Source organism: Gracilinanus agilis, chromosome 6 (genome assembly GCF_016433145.1).
Source record: "Gracilinanus agilis isolate LMUSP501 chromosome 6, AgileGrace, whole genome shotgun sequence".
NCBI lineage: Eukaryota > Metazoa > Chordata > Mammalia > Didelphimorphia > Didelphidae > Gracilinanus > Gracilinanus agilis.
The window spans coordinates 277,971,453-277,984,966 of NC_058135.1; the positions used below are offsets into that span (position 1 = coordinate 277,971,453).

General features: G+C 38.0%; 1 protein-coding gene across 1 annotated transcript in view; it reads left to right on the plus strand.

The window, feature by feature from the left end:
* The window catches only part of LOC123252680 (fatty acid desaturase 2-like protein FADS2B), a 49,665-nt gene extending 36,593 nt beyond the window's left edge, over positions 1–13,072 (plus strand). The window contains exons 4-6 of the mRNA XM_044681946.1: positions 3,348–3,427; positions 7,700–7,825; positions 13,021–13,072. Of these exons, the coding sequence (XP_044537881.1) occupies positions 3,348–3,427; positions 7,700–7,825; positions 13,021–13,072 (258 nt within the window). The remainder of the gene's footprint in view (positions 1–3,347; positions 3,428–7,699; positions 7,826–13,020) is intronic.
* Positions 13,073–13,514: the final 442 nt, after the last annotated feature.

Consider the following 13,514-nt stretch of genomic DNA (forward strand, 5'->3'; position numbering starts at 1 on the left):
ACAGGGAGGGAAGGAAGGAGGGAAGGAAGGAAGGAAGGAGGGAAGGAAGGAAGGAAGGAAGGAAGGAAGGAAGGAAGGAGGGAGGGAGGGAGGGAGGGAAGGAGGGAAGGAGGAAAAAAGGAGAGAGGGGAAAGGAAAAGAGGAAGACAAAGAAAGAAGAAAATATTTATTGTGATTCTTTTTTGCCAAGCATTCAGCTAAGCACTGAAAATACAGGAAAAAAATTACAAACCCTACTCTCAGAAAGTTTACATTCTAATGAAGGAAGACATAACACAAAAGGGAAGGCTAGTGGGAGGCAAGGGAAAGTGTCTATATGTCACTAATGTCTCTAATGTCAGGAACAGAGCCAGGAGAATGAAGGTTGGCCAGTTTGAGTCCCTCCACAAAATGGAAGCTTTAGGAAGAACTCATCAATGGCAGAGGGGGACCAACCTATTAGAAGAATATTCTAGGGTGAGAAAGATACAAGGATCTTTGGATATTTCTTGGTGAGGCACCATAGGTACTGAGAGTTGGTAAGGCCTTGTTTTCAAGTCCAGAAAATTAAGATAGCCTCTGGGAGGGGAACTGAATTTCTGAATTCTGAAGATTAAAGTATAGCACAGAACCAAGAATGGAAATATCCAAACAGAATGTCAGTGCTGTATGGAATCTCAGAAAATAGAATATAAAAACTAAGAAGGACTTTGGAATATGGTTTTGAAGAAAGAGTAGTGACTTTAGAATCAGATGATATGGGTTTAAGCCCTGCCTCTTATTCTGACTCACTGTGACACCATTACGTTTTCTCATCTTTGTGATCCTCGGTTTCCTCATCTGAAAAAGGAATCATTTGAACTAAATGGCCTCCAAGGACCCTTCGAGCTGGAGATCTATGATCTTGTCTCTTGACCTTCAAACATAGAACCTTAAAGCATAGGATCTAAGATCTAAAAAGGATTTTGTAAACTATGTAGTCTAAACCCCTCACTATAGACATGAGAAGACTGAGAGACAGACTTAGCTAGACAAAAGACTTGCTGCAGGTAACACACATTGTTTGTAATTAAGCTAAGACAAGCCCCTGACTGGAGCATTGTTAATTTAAAATTTAAAAAGAAAACTATTACCTTCCTTGTACTTCTTCCATATTAAACAATCATCTTTCTTTTTTCTTTTCTCCCTTCTTTTTTCTTCTTTTCTTCCTTTCTTTCCTTTCTTTCTTCATTTTTTTCTTCTTTTTTCTTCTTTTCTTTATTTTCTTCCTTCCTTCTTTCTTTCTTTCTTTCTTTCTTTCTTTCTTTCTTTCTTTCTTTCTTTCTTTCTTTCTTTCTTTCTTTCTTTCTTTCTTTCTTTCTTTCTTTCTTTCTTTCTTTCTTTCTTTCTTTCTTTCTTTCTTTCTTTCTTTCTTTCTCCATTACCTTCCATCTTAGACTCAATACTGTGTATTGGCTCCAAGGCAGAAGAACAATAAGGGTTAGGCAATGGAGGTTAAGTGACTTGCCCAGGGTCACACAGTTAGGAAGTGTCTGAGGCTAGATTTGAACCTAGGACCTCCCATCTCTAGGCCTGACTCTCAATCCATTGAGCCACCCAGCTGCCCCCAGTAATGTTTCTAAGAGAGATGAAAATGACAAAATGTCCCAACGATGACAAACATCCCCCACTAAATAATAACTTAGAAATAATAATAAATAATACTTTAGAAAAGAGGTGAACAAGGGTAGCTAGATGACTCAGTGGTCTCTGAGTGTCAGGTCCTAGAGAATGAAAGTCCTAATTTCAAATATAATTTCATACTTCCTAGCTATGTGATTCTGGGAAAGTCACTTAACCTTAGTTGCCTAGCCCTTATCACTTTTCTGCCTTGGAACCAGTACTTAGTATTGTTTACAAGATGGACAGTAAGGGTTTTAAAAAGAAAGAAAAGAAAAAAAATTGAACAAAATGTTATTTTGTTGTATTATCTGAGAAGACAGCTTATCCACATTTAAGGATGTGTCTTTGGATCTTTCTTCCTAGGATGTCTTCCTTTCCCCATCCCTCTACATACAAACACATTCTTAAATTTCTTCCCTACCCTTCAGCCTTGAGAAATCTTATCCATCCTTCAAGACCCATTTCAAATGTTACCACCTACATAAAGACTCCTGGATTTTCTGACCAAAAATAACTCCCGTCTCTGAATCCCTAGAAGAAGCATCTTTGTCACTCATACAACACTGACCACTTACTTCCTTATGTTGTAATACATCCCTGTTGATATTTATATAACATTTGTGCATTCCCCCTACTAAATTATCATTTCCTGGAGGACAAATCTGCTTTTAGTCCTCAGCACCTAGCTTGATGCCTTCCATCCAGCAGTTCTTGGGGTCTGAAAGAACATTACAGTTAGGAGAAATGGGAGTCACGTTCAAAAATCCAACTTCACAAGATGGGAAAGCATGATTATGACATGGTTCATATGGAAAAAATTGTAGTAGATTCCCATGTCAATGGTGTGATGAGGCAACTCCCAAAAGCTAATGAGCTTAGGCTACATTGAGAGACATTGGGTTCATAACAAGAGAGAGGATTAATTCATGCTCTGTCCTCACCCAACCACCTTGGAAATACTGGGATCAGTTCTTGGCATTCAATTTTAGGAAGCATGTTTATTTATTGGAAGCATAATCCTTTTCAAATGAAGATGATTAAGTTAAATGAATGACAATCAAGATCATGTTACATGAAGATTAAGGGAAGGACCTAGGATTGTTTGGCCTGGAGGAGAAAAAAATTAGGGATATAATTCAAGTATATCAAGTACTTATTTAAAAAGCTGGTGCTTGGAAAAGGGAATAGACTTTTCTGCTTAGACTTACAGGATCTAAACTAGCAGTAATTGGTAGAAATGGAAAGAGGAGAAGATTTTTGGCCCAATGTGGGAGGGAGAAATCCCTTAATAATTAATAAATCCCTTAATAATTAGGACTGTCTAAAAGTAGGCTGAATTGCCTTGGGAAACTAATGGCTTCCCCATCATTTGATGTCTGTAGGTGGACACTTGTCAACTATTTTGTAGAGTTTTCTTCTGGTTCCTGTATTAGTGGAAATCAATGTCCTCTTAACTTGGAAGGGTAACTTTCTCCCTAGTCCTCCTCCATTACCTCCTACTCAGAAAGTAGGTCTGATCTTGGGAAAGGCATTGTGGGGGATAAATTTGTATTCTTGAGGGTTTAGAAAATGGGGTTAACATTCTAATATTCTTTGATTACATGATACAAGTAGCTCTTCATGAGACATATTGAGTTTTGGGGAATAGTAAGACTCCGTGACTCATATTCACTGAAGTCAAATATCTTGATTTTTTTTCTTTGTAGGTTTTGGCCACATGTAATGTTAAGCAATCCTTCTTCAATGACTGGTTCTCTGGGCATCTGAACTTCCAAATTGAACACCAGTGAGTAAAAAATAAATATCTTTTGGTTATTTAACTCCTCTCCCTAGTACCTCATCTAAATGACCTTATATAATCTGGGGAAGAAAATAGAGCACTGATTTTAAGAGACAGGAATCAATCTATTAACAAGTATCATTCATCACCTATATGTCAGATGGTGTTAGAATATGTATAAAGTGGAGGCAGCTGGGTAGCTCAGTGGATTGAGAGCCAGATCTAAAAATGGGAGGTCCGAGGTTCAAATCTTGCCTCTGATACTTCCCAGCTGTGTGACCCTGGACAAGTCACTTAATCCTCATTGCCTAGCCCTTACCACTCTTTTGCTTTGGAATCAATTGATTCCAAGATGGAAGGTAAAGGTTTTAAAAAATAAAATAAAATAAAATGGAAGGCAAGGGTTAAAAAAAAAAAAAGAATATGTTCCAAGTGAGTGCCACTTCCATTACCCATTCCTAGTTTTGTCTCTAAAGATAAGCAAGCCAAATCTAACTCCTCTTCCAAGTGACAGCCTTCCACATAAATATTTGAAGAAAGCTAACATGCCTCTAATTCTTCTCTCCTCTGGAATACACATTCCTAGTTCCTTCATCTAATCTGCAACAGACTAGGCTCTACTACAAAGAAAGAAATGATCCATACTCACACTAATACCCGTGACCAAATCCCAACTATGACATTTGCTGTGCTAACTTGGTCACTTTAACCTCTGTAACTCAGTTTCTTCATCTGTAAAATGAAAACAAAATAATACTTGTAATGCCTACCTCATGTGGTTCTTGTGAGCCTCTAACAACATGATGCATGCAAGGCACGAACCTTAAGATGCTACAGCAATATAAGTTATTATTAAGCATTTTACAAGCATTTATTGTGTCTATAGTGTGACAGGCATCAATATCTGTTTCCTACTCTTAAAATTTATTTCCTTATCACTATCAGCTTCAGGCCAGACCTTTGATTGTATCGGGAAAGGGAACTCCCTTTTAATAAGACAGTTTCCTCTACTAATGCATACTAGTAATTCTGCTGTAATTAAGAGTCTCATAGAGTTGCCTGGGTCACTGGAAGGTGACAGGATTAGCTCCCAGGTCTTTCTGACTCCTAGACCTGCCCTCCATCTAATACAACATTTATTATCTCATCATTATTAAGATGGGTAAATATCTTGGGCGTGACACCACTAGGGGGAGCCCAACTTTCCTCAATAGGAACTAGACAGAAACAGTCACCCAGGTGTCACCATAGTGGTCACAGTCTAGAGGCCATGGAGTAGGATGTATTGGAAGAGAGGGGAGAGGAGTATACTTCAGCAACAGTAAATATTCATTAAGCATCTACTGAATACAGGACCCTCTGCTAATCATTGGATCATACATTTGGAACTAGAAGAGATCAAAGAAAATATCAAATCCAAGACTCCCATTTTATAGATAAGGGATGGGAAGTCCTGAAAGATTAAGTAAATTGTCTAATATCAAAGAGCTAGTAAGTGCCTGGGGTGGTATTTAATGCATTATCTTCCTGACTTTAACTCCAACATCCTCAGTACCACACCACTACCTATCCATGGAGCAAAAGAAATAATTTACACAACTCCTCTTGCCTTAATAGAGTTTATAATCTAGCAGAGGAATAAGGTATCAAACATAAATAACTCTCCTGCATTATATTGAAGGATATAGCCATGAGAATGTTCTAGAAACAGAGTCAATGAGGTTCATTCAAGGGTTAATGAGGTGGGTCTTTATGGATAAGGAGAATCAGGAGCATTCTAGTAGATAAATCTAAATTCTTGAGGGCTTCGAAAATGAGGTTAATTTTAACTAGTAAGACATTGGACTAATTTGTTGGCTGAAAGCCAAGGAAAGCTGATTTCTCGAATAACATGTTACTCCCTGACCCTTTGATACTTTATTTAGATAATCTAAATCTTACTTTGGATCTAAGTATCTCTGAGATACTTAAGACTTAGATATTTGTTTCTTTGTGATTGAGATTAAGAAACAGTTTCCCAATCCCAGTCCCAGTTACCTATTCCAGATAGTTACTAGATTTCTAGTTGAGGGTCTCTAAAAGAAATTGAAAAAAAAATGGTGTCACATTAGGAAGACAATCTCCTTGATTGCTCTCTATTTCCTTTTCTCTTTCTTTGTGTCTCCCATGGTGAGTGGAGGTGGGATGAAGCACCCTTCACATCTATGGTATTTTCACATTAGAACTAACACTGGCATATTACTATAGTAGTATATTGTACTATATATATATATACACACACATACACACACACACATACACACACACACACACACACACACACACACACACACACACACACACACACACACACACACATATATAGTACCCAGTAGACACAGAGGATTGATTCAGGAGACCTAAATTCAAAACCTAGTTCTTCTATGTACTTGGTTCCCGACTTTAGGCAACTCTATATGCCTCAAGGTTCTCATTTGTAAAATGAGAATTAAAACCACCCCGTGTTTCATATATTTGTGCTGGAGAGACGAACAGAGGAGACAAAGCCGACAGAGAGACAAAGACAGAGGAGAGGGGAAGGTCCCTTTATTCCTTCACCATTGAGTGACCCATTCTTTAGAACAAACATTGATTCAGAATACATTTTTTAAATCAGTTTTCCTTTATCTGGAGAAAAAAAGCCTATTTTAAAAATACAGACAACTAATAAGGAAAGTTTAAAGAGATCAGGAAATAAAGAACATTTAAAGAAAGCCACAGTGTGGTGGAATAGGGGGAAATGGGAAGTAGACAAGGAATGAATTTACCAGGTCCAAGAATATTAGCAAATATAGAGAAAGCCCAAAATTTTATCCAGGCAGAATAATTCATAATCAGGTCAGTAAGCCAAACAAAGCTTCACCTGCTCATGATTATACTGTTTGGGAATGGCAAGCTTCTTCAGTTTTCTTTGACTGGCTGCTGTCACTAGACTCAGTCCATACTCCTATTTCCCCTATTTATGGAGGATTCAAAATTTCTCTCAATTTTCCATCCTGTGGCTTTCACTTTTCATATCCTTTAGGCTGTCCTTCCCACTGGGACAAAACTACATTTCCCATCAGCTTCCCTTGTCAGCAAGTAGCTATATATGTAAAGTATAGGTATCCTTTCCTCATCACAACTTTTCCCATCGCAATTTTGATATATCACAGATTGGCATATGAAATTAAATGGGAATTTGAGGAGAGTTTTGTGGATGCCACAGATGACATGGGAAGGCCAACAGATGACCCAGAAAAAAGTTTAGAAACTCATAAATGCATAAAATATCCATATAATATATAATATCAAAATACTTTATCATTTAATATTAAAAATGTACACGATTTCTTTTTTAAGTCAAAATGAGTAAAAAGTTGAAGTTTTCAAAAAGAACACAAAGGCAAAATGCAGAGATATCTTTAAAATGCAATAACTCATAAATGCCTAGAGAGTACCCATAAAAGAAAAAGGAAAAATCCATACTTCTGTAGTAAGAAAGGAGAGTCAGAAAGTTTTACATGGATTTTCCAGAAAGCTAGGGTCTCCTCCCCGTAATCCCTTTGATGTAGAAGGGATACTTGTATTTTATACAATTTAAAGATACATAAACATCAGCAACCATTATCTCTTGGGACTTTCACCCAATGGAGGTAAACCAATATTGACTGTGCTTCATAGATGAAGCAATAAAATATAGGAAGCTTGAATAACTTGCCTAAGATCACACAATCAATTAGTGAAAGAAGAATTAAAATACAAGCCCCCTGACTATTGTTTCAGTAACTATGCTACCTATGCCCATCTATCCATAAAACAGTGATATATTCTTTATGAGATAATCCAAAAGAACAGATAAATCAAAAAGTCCTTTATATTTGATATGAAAAAAATTTTGATTTTCTTTTCAAGAGCATTGCTTTAATAATTATAATTGACTTGGACTAATATTCAAATTCATTGGCATTAATGCCCCAAATCCTTCTCTCAGAGAGATAGATGTTGAGTGAATGGATGTGAAGGTGGTACAGGTTCTTTAAACTTCCCTGAACAGAGATGCATGCATTTTCACAGTTGCATTCTCATTGTCACTTCAATGGATCTGAGATCTTGCTAATGAAACTTCAGTTTGTACTCTTCCACTTCTTCACCACATGTTCCACATCTATATTTTCCCATAGCAGACCTGTAAGAATCAGAAAAAAATGTTGTATGTCTCTAAAGTTAATATTATTTTCCTTCTCTTTGTTTCTCTAGCTTATTTCCCACCATGCCCCGCCATAATTATTACAAAATTGCACCACTGGTGAGGTCATTATGTGCTAAGTATGGAATGGACTATGTGAACAAACCAATGCTGAAAGCATTTGGGGACATTGTCAGGTAAGAGATTGTTTCAGTTGACAGGTTCTCTTCTCCTTAAATATCTGGTCTATCTAGGGCTGAGATGATGAACCTATGGAATGCATGCCAAAGATGGCATCCAGAGATCTCTCTGTGGGCATGTGCCCTATCCCCAGCAGAGTTAATTACTAGAAAGGCAGAGGGATTCCAGAGGACCTGCTCCCTTCCCCCTCTCTACCACACCTTCCCGCCCCTCTGCATTTACTCCCTCCCCTGAGCAGAGTGCTCAGGCCTCTTCCCTTCCTTTCTCCCTCCCCTGTCTGGCCTGGGGCTCCTGTGACCCTGTTCCCTTCAGAGAGGAAACCAAGGCTAAAAGGGAGATTCTGTGCCCAGGACTTTGAGGAGGAGCAGTGTGCAACCACGTGGTGGGAATAAGGAAAACAGTGCAGAGGCTCACACCAAATGCCCAGCTCCCATCTGACTTCTGAGCCTGATGAACCTCCCCTGTCCTTTCCCTGGGGCTCTTCCTTTGCTTTCAATATCCAAACCTCCCTGGAGGAGCCCACTCTAAATCCCAGGGAAGGCCTCCCCTGCTATGCCAATCTTCTTCTAGGAGCCATCAAGACCTTCCTGCAGTGACCTTCACCCCCATCAGAGAGTTTTAGTGAGTGTATATCTGCTGCACTCACTGGAGGGAAGGAAACTCCAAGACTCCATCCCCTCTAAGACTCCATCCCTCCAAGACTGGGGGGAGTATGAGGCCCCTTGGCAATACCCTCACCTTAAAGACTTCAGGTCAGGCAAACTGCAGCCAGACCAGAATCACTGGTAAAGCAATTCTTGCAAACCCAGACTTGGCCTAAACCCAGATCAGGATTAGCTGCCCTAAAAGGCAATTTTCTTTTAAAAAAGGGGGTGGGGAACCTCATCTTATTCTAGAACCTATTTAAGCTGCCTCTCCTGCTCACTATTGAACGGTGACAGCATTTGCTAGCCTGATAATCTCTCCCACCTGGCTTTTCCTGAAGAGAGCTGCCTAAGGTTGTCAACTGCACCCTCTAAAGTAGACCCTCCTCCAAACAGGATCCAGTGTTGCTAGAGATAGATGAGTGCATCACTTCATGTAGTCTTTGGGGGGAGGGGGGTCAGGGCATGACATGGGGTCTCTAAAATGTTCTAAAAGGTTCATCATAACTGGCCTAGGGGCTCTTTAGCATTCAGTCCCTTCAAAGCAAGTAGGAAAGGGCTAGCTAGTTACTTTGGAAGATATACATGAAAAATCAAACATTACAAAATCTAAAGAGGTCACAATCACACAGTGGAGACAATAATAACGCATTTGAATACATCAGGAAATAATTTAAAAGTCAAAAAAATCAAATGAACAGGCATATATTGATTATCAAGAACCATACGTAAAGTGCTTGGCTTATAAAGAAAGGCAAAAAATATCTGTCTCAATGAGTTTGTTTCAAATAGGTGAGATATCATGGAAACAACTATGGACAAATGAGGTATATATATGGGATGATGGGAAGTAATTTCAATGAAAAAAAAGCCTGAGTGTTAAGGGGAATTTGGAAAAGTTTCTTATAAAAGTTGGAATTTTAGCTGGGACTCGAAGGAAGCCAGAGAGAAAAGATGAGAAGGGAGAGAGTTTCAGACATGAAGCACAGCCAATGAAAATCCATTGAGTCAAGAGATAGAGTATCTAGTTTGAGTAACAGCAAAGAGGGCAGCATCACTGAATCTCATTATGAAGATGGGGATAAAGTATTAGAAGAATGGAAAGGTTCAAAGGGGTCAAGTTATGAAAGGCATTAAAAGCCAAAGAGAGGATTTTATATTTGATACTAAAGGTAATAGGGATCAAGGGGTATTTGTTGAATAACAGATGGGTGTCATTGTCTGACCTAACACTTTTAGGAAGATTGATTTGACAACAAGTGGAGGACATACAGAAGTAAAGAGAGTAGAGGCAGAGAGATAATCAATAGGCAGTGTAATCATGAGGAGACCCTGCACCAGGGTGTTGGCAATGCCAGGGAATATATATGAGTGATGTCATAAAAGTAAAACAAGAAAGTATGACAACTGATTCTACATGTAGGGTGAAAGATCATGAGTAGCAGAGGAAGGCATCTAAATTGAGAACTTGGGTAACTTGGGAGAACTTGGGTAATAGTGGAACCCTCAATTAGGAAAATTAGGAGAGAGAAGGACTTGGAGTAAAAAGATAATAAGTTCAGTTTAGAACATATCAGATTAGTAATGTCTATGAGACAACCATTTTGAGATGTTGAATAGGCATTTGGAAATGGAAGAATGAAAGTCGGTTGAAATGTTAGCACTGGATGAATAGACTTGAGCATCAAATAGAAAGAGACGATAATTTAATCCATTGGAGCTGATGATGTCACCAAGAGAAATAGCATAAAAGGAGAAGAGAGGAGAAGAGAAGAGAGGAGAAGAGAAGAGAAGAGAAGAGAAGAGAAGAGAAGAGAAGAGAAGAGAAGAGAAGAGAAGAGAGCCAGGACACAGTATATATTTGAATGCTAAGGGTATGGAAGTAAATAGGAGATCAAAGTAAGGATAGACAGTAAGAAGAGGCAACTAGGCAGCTATTGAGAACTTGGTCTTCATTGAAGAAAAACATCCAGGAGTGATGCAATTATCATTTCATTATACACAACACTGGTAAGAGAAATATGGTGTAATGGGTCTATCTGCTTGTTCCATCTTGGCCTCATTTGATGGATCATCATTGGTACCTTGCTCCCTAATTAAGACTCTGCCCTGAGCCCTCTTCTCATTCTACACCATCTCACTTGAAGACCTCATCAATGGCTATTGGGTTTATCATCATTATGTGAATGACTCTCTGATATCTAATTCTAGCTAAGTATTTTCATCTGAGCTCCACCCCAGCACTTCACCAATACGCTATTAGATGTTTGAATTGAATGTTCTATAGAAATTTGAAATTCTACTTGTCCAGAACAGCTCAATAGCTTCCCCATACACTGCAAAAAAAAATCAACTTTGTTTTAAACTTCCCTATTTTTGTTGTGGGCACCATCTTCAATGTTTCCCACTTTTATGTCACCCTCAACTCTTGATTCTCACTCACTCAACACATCTCATCAGTTACCAAATCCCATTTGTTTTACCTCCTAATTTTAGGCTTGAGCCCTAGGTTACATAAAACATTTAAAATATATTTGAAAGAAGAAGGTTTAGATTTTATCTAAAATAAAATATTTGAAAGGAGAGACTACAGATTTTATCTGAAATAAGATATTTGAAATGGGGGGCTTAGATTTCATCTTTGGAAAACTAGGAGCCATGAATTCATTTTGGAGAGTGGCAAAAAAAAAGTTTTGATATGTAAAAAAAATACTAATAATTAGACTTCTCCAGAAGTAGAATAGACTCTATTTGGGTGTGATAGCTCCCTCCCTCATTGACATCTTTCAAATGTTGGCCAGAGAACCACTTTGTGAAAGAAATTCCTTTTCAAGAATGATCTGGACTAGATGGCCTCTGAGATCCTTCCCTATTCTGTGTACAATATTTACTAATCACTTACTATATAGCCAGACCTTGTGCTAAATACTAGAGAGATACAAAGAAAGTCTCTACTCTTAAGGAGCTCATAATCCAATGGGGAAGACAACAGGCAAGGAACTCTCTGAACTTTATTCTTAATTCTGTATCCTTTAATATCTAAAATTATTCTTTAACTTTACATTTTATGTTCAAGCCTTTTCCTCATTCCTTTTCCTGAAAACCATAGAAATATCTTACATTTCTTGCCCCAGAGCACCTTCTAAAATTGGCACTTCCAAAAAATAAGATTGAGAATATAAATTCTATTCTTTCCTCTAAACAGAACTACATGCATGTCATACACATCCAGGAGTGGCATGGCTGAGTTCTTGATTTTCCTTCATTAGGATAAATAATGGAAGTTGAACTTAATGATAACTAATTTAATTTCTCCATCTAGATCAGCAAGGATATTGGAATCCTTGATCAAGCATATGACTTCCTACCACCATCATGAGGGGATAAGGGAGGGACTAAAGAATATTAGCTTGCCACCTCCTTAGGTATTGCATAATTAGAGATGTCTTGGGTTGTTATCTAGGGGAGGGCTGAATAAAGAACTTTCAGAATTATATTTAAATGATTAATGATTCTGAATGAATTATCTCTGATCTCTGAGAGAGATCATGGACCATTAACATATTAGTCATTGGTAGTCTAATCAATGAATAGATTTTTCATACTTGGAAACCAGTCTTTCAGAAATTTTCATCATATATATACAAATAAGTTATAAACAAGATAAAAAGGAAGTTAGTAAACAGAAGAAAAACACTTGAATTATCATCCCATGGAAGCCAGGCCTTGAGCTGAGAAATGAAGATTGGTTGTTACAGGAGAGTGGGGAGAATAAGATATGGGACTGATACCAAAAAAAAAAGATGTAGGAGATTCCTTAGAGGTACTCATGCCATACAAAGATAGGAAAAAGGGATTAGCTAACTAAAATTGGATTTCCACCAAGGACTAAAGATTTTTAGAGACTTGAGGAAAGGCAATTACTAGGAATAGGGCTGTTGTATAATTAATCAATCATTTTAGCCTATAGATATAGAGCAGACAGGTTAGACTATGGGTAAAACAGTAGGTTTAGAATCAGAAAGACTCATCTTTCTTTGAAACTTCAAATGAAGTCTCAGATTTTGATTCATTGTGTGACCTTGGGCAAGTCACTTAACCCTGTTTACCTCAGTTCCTCTTTTGTAAAAAGAGGTGGAAATGGAAATAGCAAACTGCTCTAATATCTGCCAAGAAAATGCCAGATGATATAAAGAGTCAGACACAAAGGAAACAAATGGGCAATTACAACAACAATAAAAGCCTATGGATTGGCTGAGAGGTCTAAAGGTAAAGGGGGTAGATTAAGATGAGACAAGCAGTTAGTGGCAGCACTCAGTGCTAGACCTATGCATTTTCCCCACTTATGTCTTCAGTGATGTAAGCAGGAGCTGTTCAAGGATGGCTATGGGAATCATGAGTCATATCATTCTGTTGCCCAAATATAATTTATCTTACAAGTAGGAAAGAGAGAGCAAGAGGGAAGATCATGATCAACAGGAAACAGCCTATCCCATTTGACTGTTCAAGCTAAACAGACTTCTCATTTTTGTTTTGGCTTCTTATAGGTCTCTGAAGAGGTCTGGTGATCTCTGGGTGAACGCTTACTACTACACTTGAGATGGAACAAATGGATCAGAACTTCGGTGTAGACTGGGAAATGGGAAAGAGATTTTTCATCACTTTACCATCTTTGAATGTTGGAGCACTTTGACTATGCCAACTTGCTTTCCAGACCAAAAATACAGAAGCACCAAACCTTGCTCTGCAGGGCTATTATTCAAAATAAGAAACAGAGGAAAGAAAAGACTGATTGTGTTAAGGGGAGAAGGAAATATGAGATTCTTTTTTTGCACATCAAAACTAGTCATTTCAACAGGCCCAATCTAGTCCATCTTCTTCGATAGGGAATGCAAAGAACAGGAAATCATTTCATAAAAATAGCTCACTAAGAAAGAATTGTCCAAGAATCATTTCGGCAAATAATTTTTAAAAATCACATTTCTCTAGTGTTTTAAAGATTGAAAAGGGCTTTCTTTCCCCGACAACAATCTTGGAGTAA